General features: G+C 32.9%; 1 protein-coding gene across 1 annotated transcript in view; it reads left to right on the top strand.

Annotated features, from left to right (window-relative positions):
* ADAM2 (ADAM metallopeptidase domain 2) overlaps nt 1-21,478 on the top strand; it is a 146,439-nt gene extending 124,961 nt beyond the window's left edge. The window contains exons 16-21 of the mRNA XM_040453573.1: nt 570-753; nt 10,402-10,479; nt 10,722-10,863; nt 19,420-19,579; nt 20,792-20,851; nt 21,255-21,478. Coding sequence (XP_040309507.1) covers nt 570-753; nt 10,402-10,479; nt 10,722-10,863; nt 19,420-19,579; nt 20,792-20,825 — 598 coding nt within the window. The 3' untranslated portion in view covers nt 20,826-20,851; nt 21,255-21,478. The remainder of the gene's footprint in view (nt 1-569; nt 754-10,401; nt 10,480-10,721; nt 10,864-19,419; nt 19,580-20,791; nt 20,852-21,254) is intronic.
* The last annotated feature ends 2,732 nt before the right edge of the window (nt 21,479-24,210 follow it).

Here is a 24,210-nt window from a genome sequence, read left to right as displayed (position 1 = left end):
TTCTGTTGGAAAGTCAGTGTTAAATTGTATGATTATGCTTTTGCTTTTCATGCTTTTTAATATTCTGATTACCTTTATCACTTTTTTTGTGGTTCACAGCATTATGTTTATGATGTATCTTAGTAGTTTTATTTTAATATTTATTGTATATAATGCTTCTTGGATGTGGGATTCAATGTTTTGTCAGTTGGGACCTATCATCCTGAGAGTAGGAATTATGTTTAAAAAATTAAAAAGAAAATCCAAAGAGACTGGTATTTAGATGAACTTTACCAATTTTCAAAAATGGAATAAGCTTGGAATTGCTTATCTTTAAGAATCAAAAAAGAGTGAAAGAATTACTTTAAAAAAAGTGATCAGGCTAACTTGGAAATGGTTCAAAATTATTAAAATGTTCAGTTATTATTTACAATGCAGGTAAGGCTTTTATATTTTCTTGTTTTACAATTAATTGCATGAATCTTTTTGCAAGACTTCAATGCTTTACCTAAATCTTTTTGATTTATAAATGATACTCTAATATTTCTTTTTATTGAAGGCTAATGATTTCATTTATGGGTAAATTATAGGGATCTGCAGTGTGGAAAATTAATATGTGAATATAAAAAAGAAGAAATAATTAATATTCCAAATGCCACTGCTATTTATGCCAACATAAATGGACACATCTGCGTTGCATTGGATTTTCCACATGATTTTATAATTAGCAAAAAGATGTGGGTAAAAGAAGGAACTGTTTGTGGTAATAATAAGGTATGTAGTCTTTTTCCCCAAATAAATTCTTAATATTTTATACTCTATTTTCAAATGCATGTTTAATATTTTTCTCATAATTGAAGTGTGCATTTGATTTCAAAAATAAGAACTTTAAAAATAAGAAAAAACATTTTAAATCTACATTCATGCAGATTATTTTTCTATAAACATTTTATTGGCTATTTAGTAATTTTTTCATTGATATTAACGTATCTTCACTGAACGGAGAATCGTACTGTTCTTTCACTAGATTTTAAAAAAAATTTTTTTTAACGTTTATTTATTTTTGAGACAGAGAGACAGAGCATGAACGGGGGAGGGTCAGAGAGAGGGAGACACAGAATCTAAAACGGGCTCCAGGCTCCGAGCTGTCAGCACAGAGCCTGACGCGGGGCTCAAACTCACAGACCACGAGATCATGACCTGAGCCGAAGTCGGTCGCTCAACTGACTGAGCCACCCAGGCGCCCTTCACTAGATTTTATTAAATTGTCTCATGGTACATAGAGATGTAATTCATGCCATGAATTATCTTTTAATAGAATTACTTGAAAAGAACTGTTAAAATAATATACACTCGTTTTAGTGATGAAAATAATAAAAATGAGATAAAAGCAAAATCATTCAAATGCATATATATAAGATGTGACTACTTTCCATGTTCATGGACCTTCCAACAACTATTTATATACCCGTACAAACAATTGTGAAATACTTAGTATACTAACTATATTTTATATATATGTGATACTTGAATTTTTTTCTTCCAATATCTTATCTAAATTCAAGTTAACATATAGTGTCATATTGGTTAACATATAACATGATCTTATATGTAGAAAGCCATAAACATTACACAGAGATACAGAAATATACACACTATATTAGAACTAATAAATTCAGCAAAGTTGTAGGATACACTATCAGGACATAAAAATCAGTGAGTGGAATCTCTACATTGTAAAGGTGAACATTCTGAAAAGGGAATTATGTTATCAGCTCCACTTATAACATCAATAAGAATAAAATACTTAGGAATTAACTTAATAAAGGAAGTAAAAGGCTCATACACTGAAAACTATAGTTAACATATAGTGTCATATTGGTTTCAAGTGTAGGATTTAGTGATTCATCACTTGTATATGCAGTGCTCATCATCACAAGTGTCCCCCTAAATGCCCATCACCATTTAGCTCATTCTCCCACCTACTTCCCCCTCACCCTCTTCCCTTCCATCAACCCTGTTTGTTCTCTTTTTGCTTCCCTTCCCTTATGTTCATCTCTTTTGTTTCTTAAATTCCACATATGAGTGAAATCATATGGGCCATCTGGGGCTACTCTGGGCTTGCATTGTATCAGATCAGGAGTTTCCTAGAGATGTGGTAACACCAAACTGTAGGGCACTTTCCTTGTGTTGTCTCCTGAGAAGGTTGGTGGGCAGGGCCTATAGTCAGACCAGATGCCCGTCTCTAGTCCACTGCTGAGGCTGCAGTGGCACTGGTACGTGTGATTATTTGGCACTCTTCCCAGGGCAAGAGTCATGTTAGAGTGGTGCTGGCCACTATTGGGGCAGCTTGCACACTGCTTGTGGCACTACTTTGGATGAGCATGGCCAAAGGCATATTGGAGGCAAATATTTGTAGAACTCAGGGGAAGGGTTAGCAAGGTTTGTGTGGGCCTGCTGTGGTGGACAGGCTATGTCTGCAGGAGAATGCAGGGGCAGGGTGGCCTACTAGCAAACTAGATGGAATGTTGTTGCTGTGCTGTTTCACACAGGTGTCTGTGTGTCTAGTGTATGGCGCAGAGAAGAGAAATAGTGCCCTCCAGCTCCTTTGTTCCTGGAAAAGTCTCCCAAAGATCCCTCTCTTCCGGCTCAGACTCAGAGATTAGTAAACAAATCTCCCTCTCATATACCCCATATACACTGCTGCTTCTGTGCTCCATCTCCACGGGGCTGTTTGTTGTGCTGTCTCTTTAAGGGCTCAAGTTTCCAATCACCTTTCCTGGCTCTCCCAGAGCCAAGCCCAGTGATTTTTAAAGTTCCAGGCATTAAGCCCCACAGATTGTAAGAACCTGTGAAATTATGTCCTTCTGGTTTTCAAAGCCAGATGTTATAAGGATTTGTCTTTCTCATGTGAGTTCCTCATGCCTGAGTATTCTGGTGTGAGGGGTTCTTTCTCTGTTTTCTCCACACCTGAGGTATCTCTACCTCCTGTGGACAGTCCTGTAATTCTGTTGAGCTCTGGACTATCCCTTCATACTTTCTCTGAGGTGGTCTTTTTTCTACATTTAGCTATGGAGAGTCTGTTCTGCCAGTCTACAGGTTATTTTTGGGGGGTTGTGTACACTGATACGGGTGTTGTCTAGTTGTATCCATGGGATGAGGTGAGCTTAGGATTCTCCTACTCTGCCATCTTCCCTGGGAGTGTAGCTGTGTGTTTTTAATAGATAGTGCTTACTATATTGAGGTAGTTTCCCTCTACTCCTAATTTGTTAGATTCTTTTTTATCATTAAAAGGTGTTCAATTTTGTCATATGATTTTTCTACTTTAATTGAGATGGTTGTGTGATTATTTCCCCCCTTTATTCCTTTAATGTAGTGTATTACATTGATTTTTGTATGTCGAATCATTCCCACATTCCATAAATTAATCCTACGTGGTTATGATATGCAAATTTTTAATATGTTGTTGAATTCTGTTTACTCATGTTTTGTTGAGAACATTGCATTAATATTTACAATCAATATTTGTTTGTAGTTTTCCTTTATTATCGTGTCCTTGGTTTTTATATTAGGGTAATTCTGGCCTTATAGAATGGATCTGGAAGTGTGCCTTCCTGTTACATTTGTTGGAAGAATTTGAGAAAGACTGATTTAAATATTTGGTGAAATTCTGTAAATATTTAGTAAAATTCACCAATGAAGCTATCTGGTCCAGGAATTTTCTTTGTTTCAAGGATTTTGATTACTGATTTAGTATCTTTATGAGTTATAGGTCTAGTCAGATTTTCTATTTCTCTTTGATGTAATGTTGGTAGATGGGGTGTTCCTAAAAATTTGTTCATTTTATTAGCTTATCCAAATGTTGGTGCTCAGTTTTTCACCGTATAAAGCTTGTTATTTCTGTAAAATTGATAGCAAGGTGCTCACCTTTATTTCTAATTTACTTATTTGAATATTATTTATTTTAGTAATTATAGGTAAAAGATTTTTCAATTTTTTTGGTCTTTAATTTTTATTCTCTAATTTGGTTTTCTGTTTTCTCTTTTATTTAAATTCTAATCTTTGTTATTCCCTTCCTTCTGCCACCTCTTGGCTTGTTTGCTTGTTTGTGTGTTTGTTTGTTTATGGTGAAAGTTTAAGTTTTTTATTTAAAATTCTTCTTCCTTTTCTAGGGGCACTTGGATGGGTCAGTCAGTTGAGCTTCCAACTCTTGATATCGACTCAGATAGCATAGTTCATGGGATCGAGCCCCGCATTGGTTTCTGTGCTCATAGCACAGAGCCTGCTTGGGGTTATCTCTCTTCCTCTCTCTCTGCTCCTCCCCTGCTCACACACACTCTTTCTCACTCTCACTCTGTCTCAAAATAAGTGAATAAACATTTTTAAAAAATTTAAAAATAAAATCATTCTTCTTTTTTAACGTGTTGGCTTACAGTTAAAAATTACTGTCAGCAGTGTTTTCCTGCATTTCATGTCTCGTGTATTGTGTTTTTGTTTTCTTTTGTTTCAGAATATTTTCTAATATCCATTGTGTATTTTTGTTGACTAGTTTTTTTTATTTCATATGTGATAATTTCACATATTTGTAAATTTTTCAGTGTTGCTTCTGATTTTACTGTATAGTTTCACTTTACTGTAATCAAAAAAGATACTTTGCATAATTTCAATCTTTCCAAATTTATTAAGACTTGTCTTGTGACTATATATGTCCTAATGCATACAATGCCCATGTGCAGTTGAGACAAATGTGTATTTTGCTATTGTTAAGCAGTGTTCTATACATGTCTATTAGGTCCAATTGTTATACAGTGTTTTCACATCCTCTCTTTATTGATCTTCTGTCCCCTTCTTTTCAAAAGTGGAATATTGAAGGCTATTATTGTAGAGCTATCTATTTCTCTCAGCAATTCTGTTTGTGCCATTATGTGGGAGTTCTGATGTTTGATATATACCTGTTTATCATTTGTATGTTTCTTGGTGAATTTTGATTACTTATTAATCTAGAGTGTACTTTTTTTCTTGCAATGATAGTTGATTTAAAATCTATTTTGTCTGATATTATTATAGCCATTCTCATTCCCTTTTGTTGTTACTTTCATGGAATATATTTTTCCATCCTTTCAATTTCTACATGTTTGTGACATTGGATATCAGGTGAATGTCTTGCAGAAAGAGTCCCTTTAAACATATAGTTGAGCAATGTTTTCCATTCTGCCACCCCATGGTATTTGATTGAAGAATTTAATCCATTAACATTAATGTAACTGATAGAAAAGGACTTACTTTTGACATTTTATTATTTTTATATTTCTTATAATTTTTTTTGTACATTATTTCCCCATCACTACCTTCATTTTTCTTTAGTTCATGTTTTGTAGTAACACATTTTTTATTCTCTTCTCCATACCTTTTGTATATATTCTATAGATTATTATATTTGTGGTTACTATGGGATTGCATATAGCATCCTAAAGTTATAACAATCTAATTTGAACTAATACCAAGTTAACTTCAAGTATACACAAACATCTACTCTTGTACATCTTTGCCCTCCACACTTTTTTTGATGTCAAAAATTACATTTTATATACTGTGTACCCATTAACACAGACTTATAATTATTTAATTTTATGTATTTGTCTTTTTAATCTTAGAAATTTCAAAATGTAGTTATAAATGAAAACTACAATACTACTAATTTGTATACTTTCATCATTTATTTATTGTTACCAGAGATCTTTATTTCTGTGTGTAAATTCTAGTTACAGACTAGCAAGTTTTTATTTATCTTGTAGGACTCCTTTTAGTATTTTTTTGTAGGCTAGGTCTTATGGTAATAAATTCCCTCAAATTTTATTTCTTTTTAATATGAGAATGTACTAATTTCCCCTATCAAATTCAGCTCAGTTTTGTTGGATATAGAATTCTAAGTTGTCAAGACTTTTTATTTTCCTTCTAGCATTTCCAATATATGAGCCCATTGCATTTTGGTTTTAAAAGTTTTTAACGAGGAATCTGCTATAATTTTGTTAGGGATAATTTGTACATGGTAATTCATATTCCAATTGCTGTTTTTAAAATTCTATTTTTTTCCTTTGGCATTTTGTTTGATTATAATGTGTTTTGGTGTGAATCTCTTTGCCTTTGCCTTAGTTGGTATTCATTTGTCTCATAGGATTTGTAGATCCATGTTATTCTTCAAACATGGGGCATTTCAGACATCAGTTTTTCAGCTAATTTCCCTGTCTCCTTTTTTCTCATCTACTTCAGGGAGTCCCATAATATGTATTTTGATCTGCTTGATGGTATTTCATAACTCTCTTTATCTTTGTTCATTTTCTTTGTTTTTTTCTTTCTTCATCTAAGACTCCAAAGTTTAAAATGTCTTATCTTTAAATCACTGATTCTTTCTTCTGCCAACCAAAATTTGTTTTTGAGTCTAAATAATAAATTTTTAAATTTAGTTATTACATGTTTGCATCATAATTTTTTGGTTGCTATTTATAATTGCTATCTCTGTTGATATTCTCATTTTGTTCATATATAATTTTTCTGATTTTCTTTCTTTCTTAAACTATGTTTTTATTTAAATTTTCTTTTATTTAACTTTTTCATATTTAGTATAGTTATTTAAAAATAACATTATGTCACTTAATCTTCTTTCTTTGAATGGACCATGTTCTCCTGTTTCTTTTTCTACCTTTTGATTGTTGTTTGTTGTTGTTGTTGTTGTTGTTGAAAATTGGACATTTGAGAAAACAGACATTTCTCCCAGTGTTTGCAGACTGACTCTGTGCTTGGGAAGTTGGGTGTGCTCTAAGCCTTGGAATCAGCCTGAGGAGAAAGAAAGCTTGTGGTCTTCTCAGAACTTTTGTGATGATGCATCTTTCCTGGGCTTCCCTGTGGTTTTTTTGATTTCCCACATACATGGATATTATCAGATGTCTTACTTTTCAAAAAATTCTCATGCCATCCTCTCCTTTGGGCTTCACATGATCTATTGTATGTCTTTACCCATTATTTTTTGCCCCAGGTGCTTGCAAAACTTAAGTCTCCTTACAGCATTCCTGAGCAGTGTCCATTGCTTCCCCTTATCTAAGATTCAAGTTAGGTTAAACAGAGACCAGTCCTTCAGGTAGCTCCCAAGAAAAATACGAAATTGAAAATATGGTTTCCTCTGCTCCCTTCAGTTCAAAGGAAATCATTGTGAACTCAGCAGTTTCCTCCTCCATACCAAGACTATGCCATGCTGGGGAAGGAGTGGGGGCAAATTTGATTTTAAAAATTCCACAAAGTTTGGAGCACCTAGGTGACTCAACTGGTTATACATCTAACTCTTTTTTTTTTTTTTTTTCAACGTTTATTTATTTTGGGGACAGAGAGAGACAGAGCATGAACGGGGAAGGGGCAGAGAGAGAGGGAGACACAGAATGGGAAGCAGGCTCCAGGCTCTGAGCCATCAGCCCAGAGCCCGACGCGGGGCTCGAACTCACGGACCGCGAGATCGTGACCTGGCTGAAGTCGGACGCTTAACCGACTGCGCCACCCAGGCGCCCCTACATCTAACTCTTGATTTTGGCTTAGGTCATGATCTCATGGTTTGTGAGATTGAGCCCCGCATTGGGCTCTCTATGCTGACAGCACACCTCTGCTTGGGATTCTCTCTCTCCCGCTCTCAAAATAAATCAGTAAACTCTAAAAAAATTACCACAAATTTTTCTACAATTTTAAATTTGGCTGTTTCTTGATTGGGCATTTTCTTGGTTGCCATAGACCATTGACTATTTCTAGAGTTCTTATTGGTTATTTTAGCCAGATTTCCTTCTTATTATTTTAAAAATATCTCCAAGATAGAACAAGAACTTTGGACTTTCTAATGCACCATTCTGTTGATGCCTCTATCCAGATTATTTTTTCAGTATTTAGTAAAACCTGCTTATAATTCTGTCACTTGTACAGGGTAAACATGATCACTTAAAGTCTATTTGCTTGGTCACTGATGGCCTGTAGAGGAATACTGGCTTCCGCTTCTGGTTACTTTTGTGGAATCATATTGTCTCATTTTAACTTTTGTGAACTTAAAATTATTTTCACTTTATCTCTGGTACAGTCATGTGTTCTTTTCAAGGAATATGTGCACATAATTTATTCACTATTTTAAGTCCTCTGTACAAGAAGGTTTCTACAGAATCCTACTCTAACATAGTGACAAGAATAGGAAACTGCATCAGTTTTCTTACCACAAACCAAATTTTCAAAAAATCTGTTTCAAAGTGTTTGGTGAGGAACCATTGTTTTCTTTATATTATATTATATTATATTATATTATATTATATTATATTATGGTGATAAAAAACTTCTGTGATTTTGTAGCTAGCTCCCCACTTTGGATGGTGTTTTTTCCTAGCCTTTCTGCATGGTACAACTGAAGTAAGCATGTTAAAGCCAAAAAACTTTTCTTCATTGCACAAATAGAATACTCATAATACCAACAATGGCTTCTCAACTTTTTTCTTCTCTAGTTGAAAGAATTTATTTAATGCTTATAAGAGTTATGTTTATCTTCTTCTTGACAACAGCTCTGCAAATTATTTATTTAACTTCTCTGCCCAAGTGCTAGTTAGGTGATAAAGCATCATTGTAACAAAACAGATATATTTCTAACAATAGCAACACTAGTCTGTATCCACAGCTAGAACTTTTATTCTCTTACCCCAACCCCTCAGAATAGCCTGGTCATCAATTTATAATAAGTATATTTCCTTCTTAAACGGAGGTATGGGTTGCCAAAATTATCAGACACCTTTAATAATGTGTTATTTCATACTCACCATGTTTAGCAAAACCTTTTTTGGGAAGATTCATTGTCTGGTTTTAAAAATTAGTATATTATTATTATTATATATTTTTAAGAAGAGACTCCCAAAGAAATACTGACAATATTTAGAAAACATTTTTATAAAAATAATATTTCCAGTTACATGTTCTTTGGTTTGCCATGTCACTCAGAGATTTTTCATAAGGTCAATAAATGTTTAAATATTTTAAAAATATTAAGCATAGTTGAAAGAAGTTGAAAGAAGTCTCAAAAAATAACTGCTAAACTTTTGAGCTTTCTGTGTAGCTTTCCCTACCTCAATCAATCATACTACTACTAAGAGTGTTATATAAACCAGAAACCTTGGTGTCATTGACCCATCTTTCTTTTCATCCTCCAATAAAATCAATTTATCATTAAAATTAAGTGTATTAAACTTTTTAATGATATCTCAAATAGAACCATGAGTTTTCATTACACCATTACCACTCAATTTCACTCTATGGTTATCATTTTCTGGACTACTGTAAGGTGTCCTAATTTGTCTCTCAACATTTTCTATTGCCTTTTCCATCCTTTTTTCTAAAACGTATTTTTATCAGCTCTCCATCTTCCATGAAATCTCTAAAAACAACCAATTGCTTGCAGGTTATAGGCCATCTTTCTGCTTAAGAATGTAAGGCCCCACGGGCTCCTGGGTGACTGTGTCGTTTGAGCATCTGACTTTGGCTCAGGTCATGATCTCACAGTTCATGAAATGGAGCTCCACAGCGGACTCCACACTGGCAATGCGGAACCTGCTTGGGATTCCTGCTCTCTCCTCTCTCTCTGCCCCTGCCCCACTTGTGCTTTCTCTCTCTCTCTCTCTCTCTCTCTCTCTCTCTCTCTCTCAAAATAAATAAATAAACTTTAAAAAAATAATGTAAGACCCTGCACAATCCTGCCATTACAGTTACTGTCACATCACATTTGGCCTTTTTATTTGTGCATTTCTATATCTTTCACTGCAATATGAACAAAATGAGATTTTTTTTTGTTCACTGGTTTTTTTCTCAGGACAGGCATGCTGTAGGACTCAATTATTTAGTGAATTCATGATTAAATGGTTGTTCTCTGTGTACCAGCTACACTGCTGTTAATATTTCTCAAAAGTTTTGTATTATCTTTCAATGTAGGGTCATTTTAAATATTATTTCTTTTCCTATAAGTACTTTGTCTTTCATTTCTATCCTTGCCTAAGTCTTGTTCAACATCTGGGGTTGATAAGAGGTTTGATAAGATTAAACTATTCCCACATATCAGATAAATTCCCTGTGCTTTTTTCATTATAGTATTTATGACATAGTTATCTTCACTTTTATTTATTTGATGTCTTTTATACCAGCACAAGAAGAGAAGATACTTCTGTTGTTTTCTTGACTATCAGATAATCAGCGTCTCATCTAGTGCTGGAAACAGCACTATAAATTAATCAACTTATTGCTAGTGTGTTAACACTTATTAAATAAATACCTTTTATATCAGTATCGTAGAGAATTCTTTTAATGAAATGTCAAATATAGATGTTATTTCAGTTATTTTACTTTGGTTTATTTTCTTTTCAGGTTTGCAAGAATAAAGAATGTGTAGATGCTGGATATTTGAATTATGATTGTACTCCAGGAAAATGCAATGAACGTGGTGTAAGTGCAGTAATGTGATGTGAGAATAGAAATCACTGAGAGTAATACTAGAAAGTAAACACATAACTGAATACACAAACACAGACACACACACACACACACACACACACACACACGTTTATATACTCATAAACCACATAAGAATATTGGCCTCATTTGACCTAAGTATTATTTTAAAATTCTACTGGAACACAAATAATTATAGCTTTTATCTTAAAAGATGATATTTCTCCTGGTTTCAGGTATGCAATAATAAAAAGAACTGTCACTGTAACCCTTCGTATTTGCCTCCTAATTGTGAAACTAGTGATGATGCATGGACTGGTGGGAGTGTTGACAGTGGAAATTTTCCACCTCAAGTAGCTGCTGGCCTTGCCAGTTCTGGTAAGTATTAATAAAAAATTGAAAACATAACTAAAACTTCATTTTAATTTATTAAATTTAATAAATAATATTTTATTTAGTTGTCTATAATCTATATTTAGGTTAGATATGGCCTTAAATAATAAATCATATGAGGAAAGTTTATATTTTACTTGTAGAGAGTAATATAACATAAGTAACATATATTATATATAAGGCATATCAGTAAAAGCCCAGGCAGGAAAACAAAAATCACTTTAGCCCTTCACAGAGAAGGAATTCAACATAAGGCATCAGGCAACACACAATGGCAGAGATGAAAGCCAATTGGAGAATCTTTAGGCAACGCAGGAATACACTATCACTTCAGCAGTTGGAGGGACAATGAAAGGAGGCAGTATTACTAGTACCAACATCTGAGCCATCTAGCATGACTTGTAACTATGGTCAGGGTTACATACCAGCAGGTAGATCACAAGCAGAGGTACTATCTATCATGAAGAGTTATAGAGCATATAAGCGATTATGGGAGATGGTGCAGAGACAGGGGTTAAATACTATAAATAGTTTGACTATTCTGACCCTCCAAAAGTTTTTCAGTTACTCCTGTTAGCCTAATATAACTAGAAATCTGGAGTTCTTAGAAAATGTAGTTTCCTACAATTTTCTTCAAAGAAGATGGATTTTAGAGTAAGCCAAGCATATACCATGATGATTAGGGACAGTCTTAATATAAAAACCTAAATTTCAGATAATTAAAGCAGCTTTTCCCAGATTTTGAGCTAGAGGTAGTTCTTAACATTTCCACATTCATTCCAGTGTTTGCCATATGGTAATAGATTGGTAAGTTAAAAACATTAGAGTATTCTTAATGCATTTTAAACTGTTTCCATTCTGTAGAACAATTAGTTTGCAGTAACTTATCTTCAAATCAGCTGTAATTTATTGCTTCTGTCCATGCACACACATGTCATTTCACCAATAATCAGAAGAGACCACTTCTTTCATTGAGTCCAGGTTGACCTTAGTGGTATAACTGATCAATAAAATGTATAGAAGTGAGATTCTGACTGGGTTTTTTAGAATACCAATTCTTGCAACTCTCATTGTTGGAATGCTCATTCTGTTGAAAATCATCTTCCCTATTTGAAATTTGACTACATTGAGACACAAAATATGAATTCCCCAAATTCATGATGCACAAAATGAACAAAATTAAATGATCGTTTTAAGTTTCTGTGTTTGGGTAAAGTTTCCTGCACCTCTTTCTATCTATAATAGAAAACAATTTGGTAACCAGATAGTGTATTTATATAAAGGAATCCAAGACATATGGCATTAGCTTTAGAATTGGATGGTACATGGAAGGTAGAAAGTCATCTAGGAAACTGTTGAAGACTTTTGGTATATGTTGAAATTGTCTTGAGAATACTGTTGGTGAACAATTCAAAGATAGCTTTAAAACATGTTATTAGAAATTGGAGAAATAAGGACATTTATTATGAAGTGGCAAATTGTTTGGCATCACTGTTGCCTGTGACAATATGGAAAATAGAATTTATGGTTCTGGTCAGCAAGATTTCCAGGTAGATTGTAAAGATTTCCAGTAGGTGATTTAATTTGCCTATGATAAAGTATGAGAAGAGAATAATAGTTAATGAAGACACATTTCAATTCTCAAGTAAAATGTAGATCAAATATAAAAGACAGGATTTTGTGTTTTGGTTTGGTTTAGTTTGAAAATAAAATATTCTCATCCTTAGGGTCTTCCAACAAAACATGCTTATTGAGAGAAATGGCTAAAAACTAAATCTGAGATATTGAACAATAAAATTTGACATCAGTTAACAATTAAGTCAAGCATGTGACTGTAAGACTCTTTTAAATCCTAAAAAAAAACAAAGTGATGGATTTTATAGATCTTGTCTATGCAAAAGGTCTTCTAAGTGTTGTATTAGAATGCTTCTAAAAACTCTGAAAAAGTAAGGCTATGGAGAATGTTGAGTAAGTTGTCTAATAGCAGCCTCACCAGGGTCCAATATAGAAAAAAATGTTATCTCAAAAAGATTTGTGGGCATGACTTTTCCTTTGATTAATGGGGTGTACTTTTTATTTGACACACAAGAAGCCCACACATTTTAAAGGAATTGTATCAGCTCAGAATAAAAGTGATCAAAATAGTACATAAATTCTTTGAGTCCCAATTAGTTATGGGCAAGAAACAAGGCTGATAAAGCTATTCAGTTGTAAAAATGGCTATTCCTATGGAAAAGGAATTATAAATCAAAGATATAACCAAGAAACCAGAATTAAAATTTCTTTAGCCTGTGGGTTTATAATTTTTAAATATCAATACCAACAAAAATAACCAGCCCCCCACCCCAACTCTAGAAATAGATGTTTTCACAAGTTAAATCCAGAAAATTTTTGCAAGGAAGAAATACCATTTTCAAAAAACTGGTAGGAAGGATTTTTATCACCTCGTTGTATAAGGAAAACATAACCCTGATACCAAATCCAGACAAGTAAGTTAACATAGATAAAGTTACAGAAAAACATCTTTTATAAAAACAGATGTAAACATTCTTACCAATATATTAGCATATTCTATAGCTATCTATATTAAAAGGATAGTAATCTGGACTAATTGGGATTTATCTTAGAAATGCAAGTCTCCTGTATCACTTGAAAGTCAATCAGTGGAATTCATCAAATCAATGAAATTATTTTTAAAAAGTATACGATTTTCTCATGTGATGCATAAAAATCATTTGACAAAAAATTCAACACCTATTTATGAATTTTTTTTAAAAAACAGCAAACAGAAGTAAACTTGATCAATCTGATAAAAGCATCAACAGAAAATGTACCTAATACAACTTATGATGAAGTACATTGTTTTTCAAAAAAAAAAGAAATTCAAAGCGCAGGGGAACAAATTATGCTCTCACCATACCTATTCAACATTTTCCCATAAATCCTAGCCATCCTAGCTAGTGCAATAACAAAAAACAAGAAATCAAGAACATAAAGATTATTATCAGAAAGGATGAAATGAGACTGCATATGTTGTAATTAAGTACAATATTAAATCCTAAGGGATCTACAAAACACTTCTAGAAGTAATATATTTTGAAAGATCAGAGGAAATAATGTTCAAAAGTTAGTAGTATTGTTTTATAATAACAGCAGTAAATGGAAACCAACTTATAATTAGTACTATTTACACTATTATAAAAATATAATATTTTGGAAATAAATTTAACAAAATATGGATAATATCTTTACACTGAAACTAAAACAGAAATGCAGACAGATGTTAAACATAAAAATAAGTTGAGAAATTTGCCATGTACACCAGGTTTATTATTTTAAGATTCTCACCAAATCTATAGATTAAAAAACCCAATCATAAGAGCATGCAACTTTTTATATATTAATATTTGATTCTAAAATATTTGCAAAAGTGCTCAGAATAGCCAAAAAAATAATTAATTAATTAATTAAGAAAACAACCCACCCTGAAAAAAAGCTTAGTCTATTTCCCTTATATTGAATTTAGTATATTACAGATTTAAATATAGTTATGTTAATGAAGACAGTGTGGCATTGGTAATGGATAGATATACAAACAGATCAATGATATGGAATATGGAATAGGGAGTCTTGATATATGGTTAAACATTTTTTTCAAGGAAGGTACAAAGATAGTTCAATGAATAAAAATCATTTCAAAACATTGTATTGTAACAATTGAATATCTACATAAGACCATTGACCCTTAAAATCTCAACTTGCCAATTTATATGAAATAAATCATAAATCTAAATGCATAAACGAAAACTATATATCTTCATGAGGGAAGCAGGGGAATTTTTAAAAAAAAAATTAAATGTTTATTTTTGAGAGAGAGAGAGAGACAGAGAGAGACAGAGCATGAATGGGGGAGGGGCAGAGAGAGAGGGAGACAGAATCTGAAGTAGGCTCCAGGCACTGAGCTGTCAGCACAGAGCCCAAGAACTGTGAGATCATGAACTGAACCAAAGTCGGAAGCTTAACTGACTGAGCCACCCAGGTACCCCAGGAAGCAGGGAAATTTCTACATGACCTTGGAATAAGCAATAATTTCTTAGACAAGACATGAAAATACATACCAATACAATACGAAACAATACAATACAATAAAAGAAAGGTATTTTGGAACTCATGAAAATTTTATCACATGTACAGTATTTCTTAATAAAAATAGAGTATTGAGAAAGACTGCTTCTGCTCTTCACAGGGGTCACACTTTCTATTCATCTATATTATCAAACAGTTCTGAAGAGAAACTACAGAATAAAGAGTTCTGAGTATAAATAGCAAAGGATAGGACTATTATAGAAGTTAGAAAAAATTTTGGGGGCACTGATGCTATAAACCTATCTACTTCATTTAAAAACATGTTAATTTATAAAACTATAAAAGTTTAAAAATTTTATGCTAATAGTCATATTAAAATATAGAAATGATTTATTTTTTAAATGACTCTCCAGAAATTTTATTTACTTATTTATTTATTCAATTAAAGTTAGTTAACATATAGTGTAATAATGATTTCAAGAATAGAATTTAGTGATTCATCACTTACTTATAACACCCAGTGCTCATCCCAACAAGTGCCCTCCTTAATGTCCATCACACATTTAACCCATCCCCCCAATTCAACATCCTGCCAGCAACCTTCAGTTTGTTCTCTGTATTTAAGAGTTTGCTTCCCTCTCTGTTTTTATCTTACTTTTCCTTTCCTTCTTCTATTTCCATCTGTTTTGTTTCTTAAGTTCCACATATGATATTTGTCTTTTTCTGACTGACTTTTCAGTTAACATTACATTGTAGTTCAATCCACGTTGTTGCAAATGGCAAGATTTCCTTCTTTTTGATTGCCGAGTAATACTCTATTGTATATATATACTACATCTTTATCCATTCATTAGTCAATGGACATTTGGCTCTTTCCATAATTTGGATATTGTTGATAGCGCTGCTATAAACATTGAGGTGCATAGGGCCTTTCAAATCAGCATTTTTGTATCCTTTGGATCAATTCCCAATTGTGCAATTGCTCGGTCCTAGGATGGCTCTATTTTTAATTTTTTGAGGGACCTTCATAGTGTTTGCCAGAGTAGCTGCACCAGTTTGCATTCTCACCCACATGCAAAAATGTCTCCCCTTTCTCTGCATGCTCACGAACATCTGTTGTTGCCTGAGTCGTTAATTTCAGCCATTCTGTGGGTGTGAGGTGATATATCATTGTGGTTTTGATTTGTACATCCCTGATGATGAGTGATGTTGAGCATCTTTTCATGTGTCTATTAGCCATCTGGATGTCTTCTTTGGAAAAGTGTCTATTCATGTCTTTTGCCCATTTCCTCACTGGTTTATTTGTTTTTTGGGTGTTGGGTTTTGATAAGTTCTTTATAGATTTTGGATACTAATCCCTTATCTGATATGTCATTTGCAAATATCTTCTCCCATTCCGTTGGTTGCCTTTTAGCTTTGCTAAAAGGATTGTTTCTTTCACTGTGCAGAAACATTTTATTTTGACGAGGTCCCAATAGTTGATTTTTGCTTTTGTTTCCCTTGCCTCCAGGACATACCTAGTAAGAAGATGCTGCAGCCGAGGTCAAAGAGGTTGTTGCCTGTTTTCTCCTTTAGGGTTTTGATGGTTTCCTGTCTCACATTTAGGTCTTTATCCATGGTAAATTTATTTTTTTGTGTATGCTGTAAGAAAGTGGTCCAGTTTCATTCTTTTGCATGTCATGGTCCAGTTTTCCCAACACTATTTCCTAAAGTGACTATCTTTTTATCATTGGATACTCTTTACTGCTTTGTCAATGATTAGTTGGGTCCATTTCTAGGTTTTCTATTCTGTTCTACTGATCTATGTGTCTGTTTTGTGCCAGTACCATACTGTCTTCATGATTACAGCTTTGTAATACAGCTTAAAGTCCAGGATTGTGATGCCTCCAGCTTTGGTTTCCTTTTTCAACATTACTTTGACTATTTGGGGTCTTTTCTGGTTCCATACAAATTTTAGAATTGTTTGTTGTAGCCCTGTGAAGAACGCTTGTGTTTTTTTGATAGGGATTGCACTGAATGTGTTGACTGCTTTGGGTAGTATCAACATTTTAACAATATTTGTTTTTCAGTCCATGACCATGGAATATTTTTCCATTTTTTTGGTGTCTTATTCAATTTCTTTCATATGCTGTCTATAGTTTTCAGCATACAGATATTTTACCTCTTTGGTTGAATTTATTCCTTGGTATTTTATGGTTTTTGGTGTAATTGTAAATGGGAGCGATTCCTTAATATCTCTTTCTGCTAATTCATTATTGGTGTATATAAATGCAACTGATTTCTGTATGTTGACTTTATATCCTGTGACTTTGCTGAATTTCTGGATCAGTTCTAGCAATTTTTTTGTGGTGTTCTTCAGGTTTTCTTGTAGAGTATCATGTCATCTGCAAAGAGTGAAAGTTTGACTTCTTCCTTGACAGTTTGTATGCCTTTTTTTTTTCCTTTGTGTTATCTGACTGCTGAGGCTATGACTTCCAGTACCATGTTGAACCACAGTGGTGAGAATGGAAAACCTTGTTGTGTTCCTGATCTTAGGGGGAAGGTCTCAGTTTTTCCCAATTGAGGGTCATATTAGCTGTGGGTCATTCATATTTGGTCTTTATGATGTTGAGGTATGTTCCTTATATCTCTACTTTCTTGAGGGTTTTTTTTTTTTATCAAAAAATGATGCTGTGTTTTGTCAAATGTTTTTTCCTCCATCTATTGAGAATATTAGGTGGTTCTTATACATTTTTAATAATGTGTTGTGTCATATTGATTGATTTGTGGATATTGAACCATCCCTGCAGCCCAGGAATAAATCCTACTTGATTGTGGTGAATAATGATTTTAATGTATTGTTGGATTTTTTTGCTAATATGAGAATTTTTGCACCCATATTAATCGGGGAAATTAGTATGTAAATCTCCTTTTCAGTGGAGTATTTTTTTTTTTTTGAATCAAGGTAATCTGGCTTAATAGAATGAGTTTGGAAGTTTTCTTTCCATGTGTATTTTTTGGAATGGCTTCAAAAGAATAGTTACTAGATTTTCTTTAAATGTTTGGTAGAATTCCCCTGAGAAGCCATCTCATACTGAACTCTTGTTTGTTTGGAGATTTTGATTACTGATTCAATTCCTTTACTGATTATGGGTCTGTTCAAATTTTCTAGTTTTCCTGTTTCAGTTTGGTAGTTTATTTGTTTTTAGGAATTTATCCATTTCTTCCAGATTGCTCTATTTTTCATATAATTGCTCATAATATTCTCTTGTTATTGTTTGTATTTCTGTGGTGTTGGCTGTGATCTCTTTCATTCATGATTTTATTTATTTTGGGTCCTTTCCTATTTAATTTTGACATATCTGGTTAAAGGTTTATCAATTTTGTTAATTCTTTCAAAGAACCAGCTCCTAGTTTTGTTGATCTGTTCTACTATTTTTTTTTAATAAAAAAAAATGTTTACTCATTTTGAGAGAGAGAGTGTGCACATGAGTGGGGAGAGGCAGAGAGAGAGAGGGAAACACAGCATCCAAAGCAGGCTTCAGGCTACGAGCTGTCAGCACAGAGCCCAATGTGGGGCTCACACTCACAAACCGAGAGACCATAACCTGAGCTGAAGTAGGAGGCTTAACCAACTGAGCCACCCAGGCACCCCTCTACTATCTTTTTTCATATCTTTGATCTGCTCTAATCTTTATTATGTCCCTTCTTCAGCTGGTTTGGGGCTTTATTTGCAGTCCTTTTTCCAGCTGCTTTATGTATAAAGTTAGCTTGTGTGTTTGAGACATTTCTTCCTTCTTTAGGAAGGCCTGGATTGCTATATAATTCCCTCTTATGACTGCCTTAGCTGTATCCCAAAAATTTTAAACTATTGTGTTTTCATTTTCATTGGCTTCAATGTACTTTTAAATTTCCTCTTCAATTTCTTGGTTAACCCACTCATTCTTTAGTCGAATGTTCTTTAATATCCAAGTATTTCTGTTCTTTCTAAAATTTTTCTTGTGATTTCAAGTTTCATAGTGTTGTGGTAAGAAAATACACATGGTAGGAGCTTGATCTCTTTGTACTTGTTGAGGGCTGAGAATTGAACCAGTATGCTATCTATTCTGGAGAATGTTAAATGTTCACTGGAGAAGAATAGGTATTCTGCTGCTTCAGGATGAATTGTTCTTAATATATCTGTTAAGTGCATTTGGTACAGTGTGTCATTCAAAGCCATTGTTTCCTTATTGATTTTCTACTTAGGTAATCTGTCCACTGTTTTAAGTGGGGTGTTAAAGTCCCCACTTATAGCATTGTATTATTATCAATGATTTTCTTTATGTTTGTGACAAATTGATGTACATATTTTAGTGTCTTAGCGTTGGGGGCATAAATATTTACAGTTGTTAGATCTTGGTGGATAGACCCCCTTAAGAAATGTCTTTATTATATGCCTGGTAATTGCTTTCAAATCACTGGTGTTTTCTCTCCTAGAAAGACGCTACATTGAAAATGCTTATCATTCCAAACCTACAAGATGGCCATTTTTCCTACTCATTCCTTTTTTCATTATTCTCTGTTTACTGATTGCCGCACTGGTAAAAGTTTATTTCCAAAGAAACAAATGGAGAACTGAGGAGTATACAAGCGATGAGTATATTGATTTCATATTTAAGATTCATTTCTTTGATAATTTTTTGGCGTATATATGACCTATTAATAAATAACAGCATGATGATGTAAATAATAATTCAGATTTAATTTTTATCTTCATGTAAAATATAATACTTAATATATTAATAATCAGTGTAGTGCATAATAAATAGAATATTTAAAAGGTCAGGAATTTTAATATTGTAACAACTTGAACTCTGTTGGGATAAATTTAAGTGGAAACGATTTTTAGTTAATGTTTATCTACCTCTTTTTATTATTTGATCTTAATTATTAAATATGTATTAAACATTATTACTTTATTTTTTATTATTTATATATTTCAAAGTATTTTGTGCATACTATTTTATTAAAAGGAAACAGAGAAATCTAAAAGAGTAATTAGTCTTTTAGGCTGTTAAATAAATTGAAAGTTAGGCAACCAAAGGTTGAAAAGATTAAAAGTTAATAAATAGCAGACTGAAATATTGAGATTATAGTCAAGGCTAATCTTCAGAAAAAATAAAATAAGTTTTCATTAAAAAACCTTAGAAACATCTGAAAATATGCTTCAAAAATAAAAATAAATATTATACTTGTGTTACTTTTCTTCAGAGGAATTGCTATAAAATAATTTGTGCCTTTGGGTTCTGTGTTGCTATTCATTTTACTTAATAAACATTAAATTTTATTAAAATATTTAAAGTTCATAAGATAATATAAATAAAAGAGAATACGTTTCACAGAAATGATTTGAAAATGTTATGTAACATTTCTGAAATAATATGCAGGGTGTAAAATAGTTAACATAATTCAATTTGAAAGGATATTCATATGTTGGGTGACTTTATTGTGGAAAAATGATACCAAATATCTTTGGGAGAGAAAGTAGCTGGTAAAATTCATAGAAATAAATATGGCAGAAGATGAATCACAAGAAAGTTTACTGTTATTTAGCTAATAGTGTTATTAATATGAAAATTATGCATTCATTTTTAGGTAAATTTACATTAATGTATTTTTTTCTCATATTAATCTTGATTACTAATTGATCAGTGTTCTCAGTGGTAATATATTCTTAAGGAGTGCTTAGTCTCAGATCCTAGATAGGAATTCAAAGCTGTATCAATATTGAAAGTGTATACAGAGTTTTGTGGAACAGTCTTGAAGAAAATATAATTTTAAGTGATTATATTTATTTTGAAATATATAGGCAACTTGAAAGTGAGGGTGAACCTAAGGAGTAGCCAGGAAAACAATCCATCATATCACAGTGAGTATAAAATAATGTAATAGTGAAAGGTAGAGACAGAAAAACAGAAAATTTAATGTATTAGATAAATTTAAATAATATAATATATATTTAATGGTGATATATTGCTACATAGAATAAAAATTGAATTCAAAAATATTTTTCAATATTGTAAACTATGTCATAGGCATTGTAAACTATAAATGACTTTCCAATTTTCATTTAAAAATTTATTTGCCGTGTGATGTTTTAAATTTGTTTCTTATAACATTTAATCTTTGAGCATTTGTGTATTAAGTTGGTTAAAAATAAATAACATGATAGAACTCTCTAATAAGGGTAACCCCATGCTGTTTGTTGAATTAATCATTTTTAACTTGATTGGTCAAACAGGTAACTTTTTCCCTTTCATTTATTCTTCCAGAATAATTATCTTCGATGGACAGAAAAAATTAAAAAAACAAAAACAAAAACAAAAAAAACCCAAAAAACAAAAACAAAACAAACCGCAGTTACCTGCATTGCCTGATTGGGATTCAAAACCTGCATGTTATGGTTCTGATCTAACAAGAAAAGATAGAAGATTTCTCATATAACAAATGTAATATAAATTTATAGTTACATATAAAATTCTACAGATGAATTATTTGTAAGAAAGTCATATTTATGAATTTTTATATTATATATTTATTTTTGAAGTTATACTAATTGTTAGTATGCACTAACTCTGTTAAGCAGTAGGCATGAGATAAAGAAAGGTTATAATAAATCTAATGTCATGATTAAAGGTCACTATTATATTTTAAATTGCAATGCTATGTAGTTACATTATAGTCAGGTCCATTGCCAATCAAAAAACAATGATTTGGAAATAATTCTCAATTATATGCTGCTCACAAAAGATGTACCTCAGTTATATAAAGGTTTAAGGTAAAGAATGGAAAGGTACCATGGAAATTTATATAAAAATCCTTATACAAAAAAAGCTTGATCAACTTTAACAGTGAAAGCATTCATAGAGTTAAAGAAAATTATAATGAAAATGTTTATTCTTAAGAGTAAGTTATAATAAAAAAATGCATTAGTCAAGGTTCTCCAGAGAAACAGAATGAATAGAATATCAATGATTGATGATGAGATGACAGATAGATGATAGATAGGTAGGTAGATATATTATAGATAGATGATATAGAGAGAGAGGGATTAATGTAGATAGATAATGAGAAGATTCGTTATAGGAATTGGCTCATATATTTATGGGGGCCAAAAAATCCAATGATCTGCTATGTGGAACGTGGAGAACCAGGGAAGGTCATAGTGAAATTTAGGATGGGTGTGAAAGCTGGAGACTTGGAAAGCCCATGGCCTAAGTTTAGGTATGACTTCAAAACTTGAGAACCAGGAATGCCAATGCATGTCCCAGGCAGGAGAAGATGGATGTCATATCTTAAACATAACGCAAATTCATCCTTTCTCTGTCTTTTTTTTTTTCTTTCTAATCAGTTTCTCAAAAGATTGAATAATACCTACTTCCATTGATGAGGTTAATCTTCACTCAATCTTTTGATTAAAATGCTAATTTTCTCCAGAGATACACTCACAGACACAACCAGAAATAATGATTTATCAGATTTCTGGTGGTTCATAAGTTAACATATAAAATTAATCATCACAAGTCTATCCCTGCTCAACTTGCAATCATATACTTATTCTCCAAATATCATAACTATAATGTGATATAAGTATACTGAATACAAACAAAAATGCACTAATTCCTTGCCCAGAAAAGTAGATAAAATCCTTGAATGATGTTCACTATTCTCCTGATATCTTTTAACTTAAATACTATGATTTAAATCAGCAATACTTAAATACTGACATAAAGTCAAAATGTCTTATGCTATAAGAGAGTAAGGGAGGAAAGAAAACAAAGATACTTGCTTAAGATATGCATATATACACACAAAAATGTACTTATGACATTATAAGGAGGAAACACTCTTGACATTACAGTCTTCACTTTTGTAACTGTCATGTGGTTGTAGCTGGTAGTTACAACTACGCTCTTTTACGACCCATTCTGTTTTCTCTTTGACCTCAGAAAGCACCTGGGATGTTTTGGTGACCAAAACCTTCACTTCTGAAGGGCCTGGACCATTAGCAGTCCTGTTGTGGTAGTTTTCTATTGGCTTTAATTATAGGGCATGGTAATACTAAGAGAAATCCTGAAAAATTCCAATCTCCTTCTCAAGGAATCATTGTTGTGTCTCCTCATGAAAGCATTTCTCCTTCTGAGAATAAGACCTCTAGACCAGCACAGCATAAAGTCATGGAAACAAGAAACACAAATTTTGTTAGTGGGTCACTTGGGGTAATAATGAATGGTCCCAATTTATATTTCCACCCTTCAATTCCTGGACCCATGAATCCTGGTTATGTGAGAAATAGCACCATATATCAACACTGATTCAGAGCATAAACAGTCTTGTAGAGAACTTTATCTCAGCCCCAAAAGATATTGCCACCTAGCTGATGATGTAACTGAGTGTTCAAAAGGCCCTTCCAGTCAAGTCAGTTGCTTCAGGATAGTGGGGAACTAGTGAATTCCATGAGCCCAGGATCATTGCCACACTTCTTTTTCTCTGAAGTTAGTTCCTTGATCAGAAGAAATGCTGAGTAGAAAACATAATGACAGGTAAGGCATTCTATAATTCCATGGAGGATAGTTTTGGCAGAAGCACTGCATGTAGGGAAAGCAAATCAAAATCCATAGCAAGACTCTATTCCAATAAAGAAAAACGTTGTCCCTTCCATGATGGAAGTGGTCCAATGTAATCAGCCTGTCACTATGTTTTATATCTGGCTGATCATCCTAGAAAATGGTGCTACACCTGACAGAATTGACCTGTGCTGCTGGCAGATTAGGCACTCAGCAGTGATTGTAACCTTGTAGGGCTTGGTGAATGGAAGTTCATGTTGTTGAGCCAAATCATAACCTCCATCTCTGTTACCATGACCACTTTGTTCATGAGCCCTTTCAGAAAGAATAGGTGTGATTAGAGAAATAGGCTGACTAGTATCCACAGAATGAGTCGTCCTCTCTGTCTGATTATTAAAACTATTAACTTCTCTGCTGAGTTCCCCATTTAGTTAAAAACCACTTGGGACATAACTATCTTCACTTTTTTTGCCTTTTCAGAGAAGTATATCTATAAAAGTTTTCCCCAAATTTCTCTGTCACCAATTTCCCACTTCTCTTTCTTTCAAGTGCTTGACCATCCAACTAACCCATTGGCTACAGCCCATGAATCAATATTCAATTACATGTCTTGGTCTTACTCCTTCCAAGAAAAGTTCACAACTAAGTACACTGCCTGAAG

Source organism: Herpailurus yagouaroundi, unplaced genomic scaffold (genome assembly GCF_014898765.1).
Source record: "Herpailurus yagouaroundi ecotype Mexico unplaced genomic scaffold, PumYag 28, whole genome shotgun sequence".
Taxonomy (NCBI): Eukaryota; Metazoa; Chordata; class Mammalia; order Carnivora; family Felidae; genus Herpailurus; species Herpailurus yagouaroundi.
This window is presented reverse-complemented; position numbering and strand designations above follow the sequence as displayed.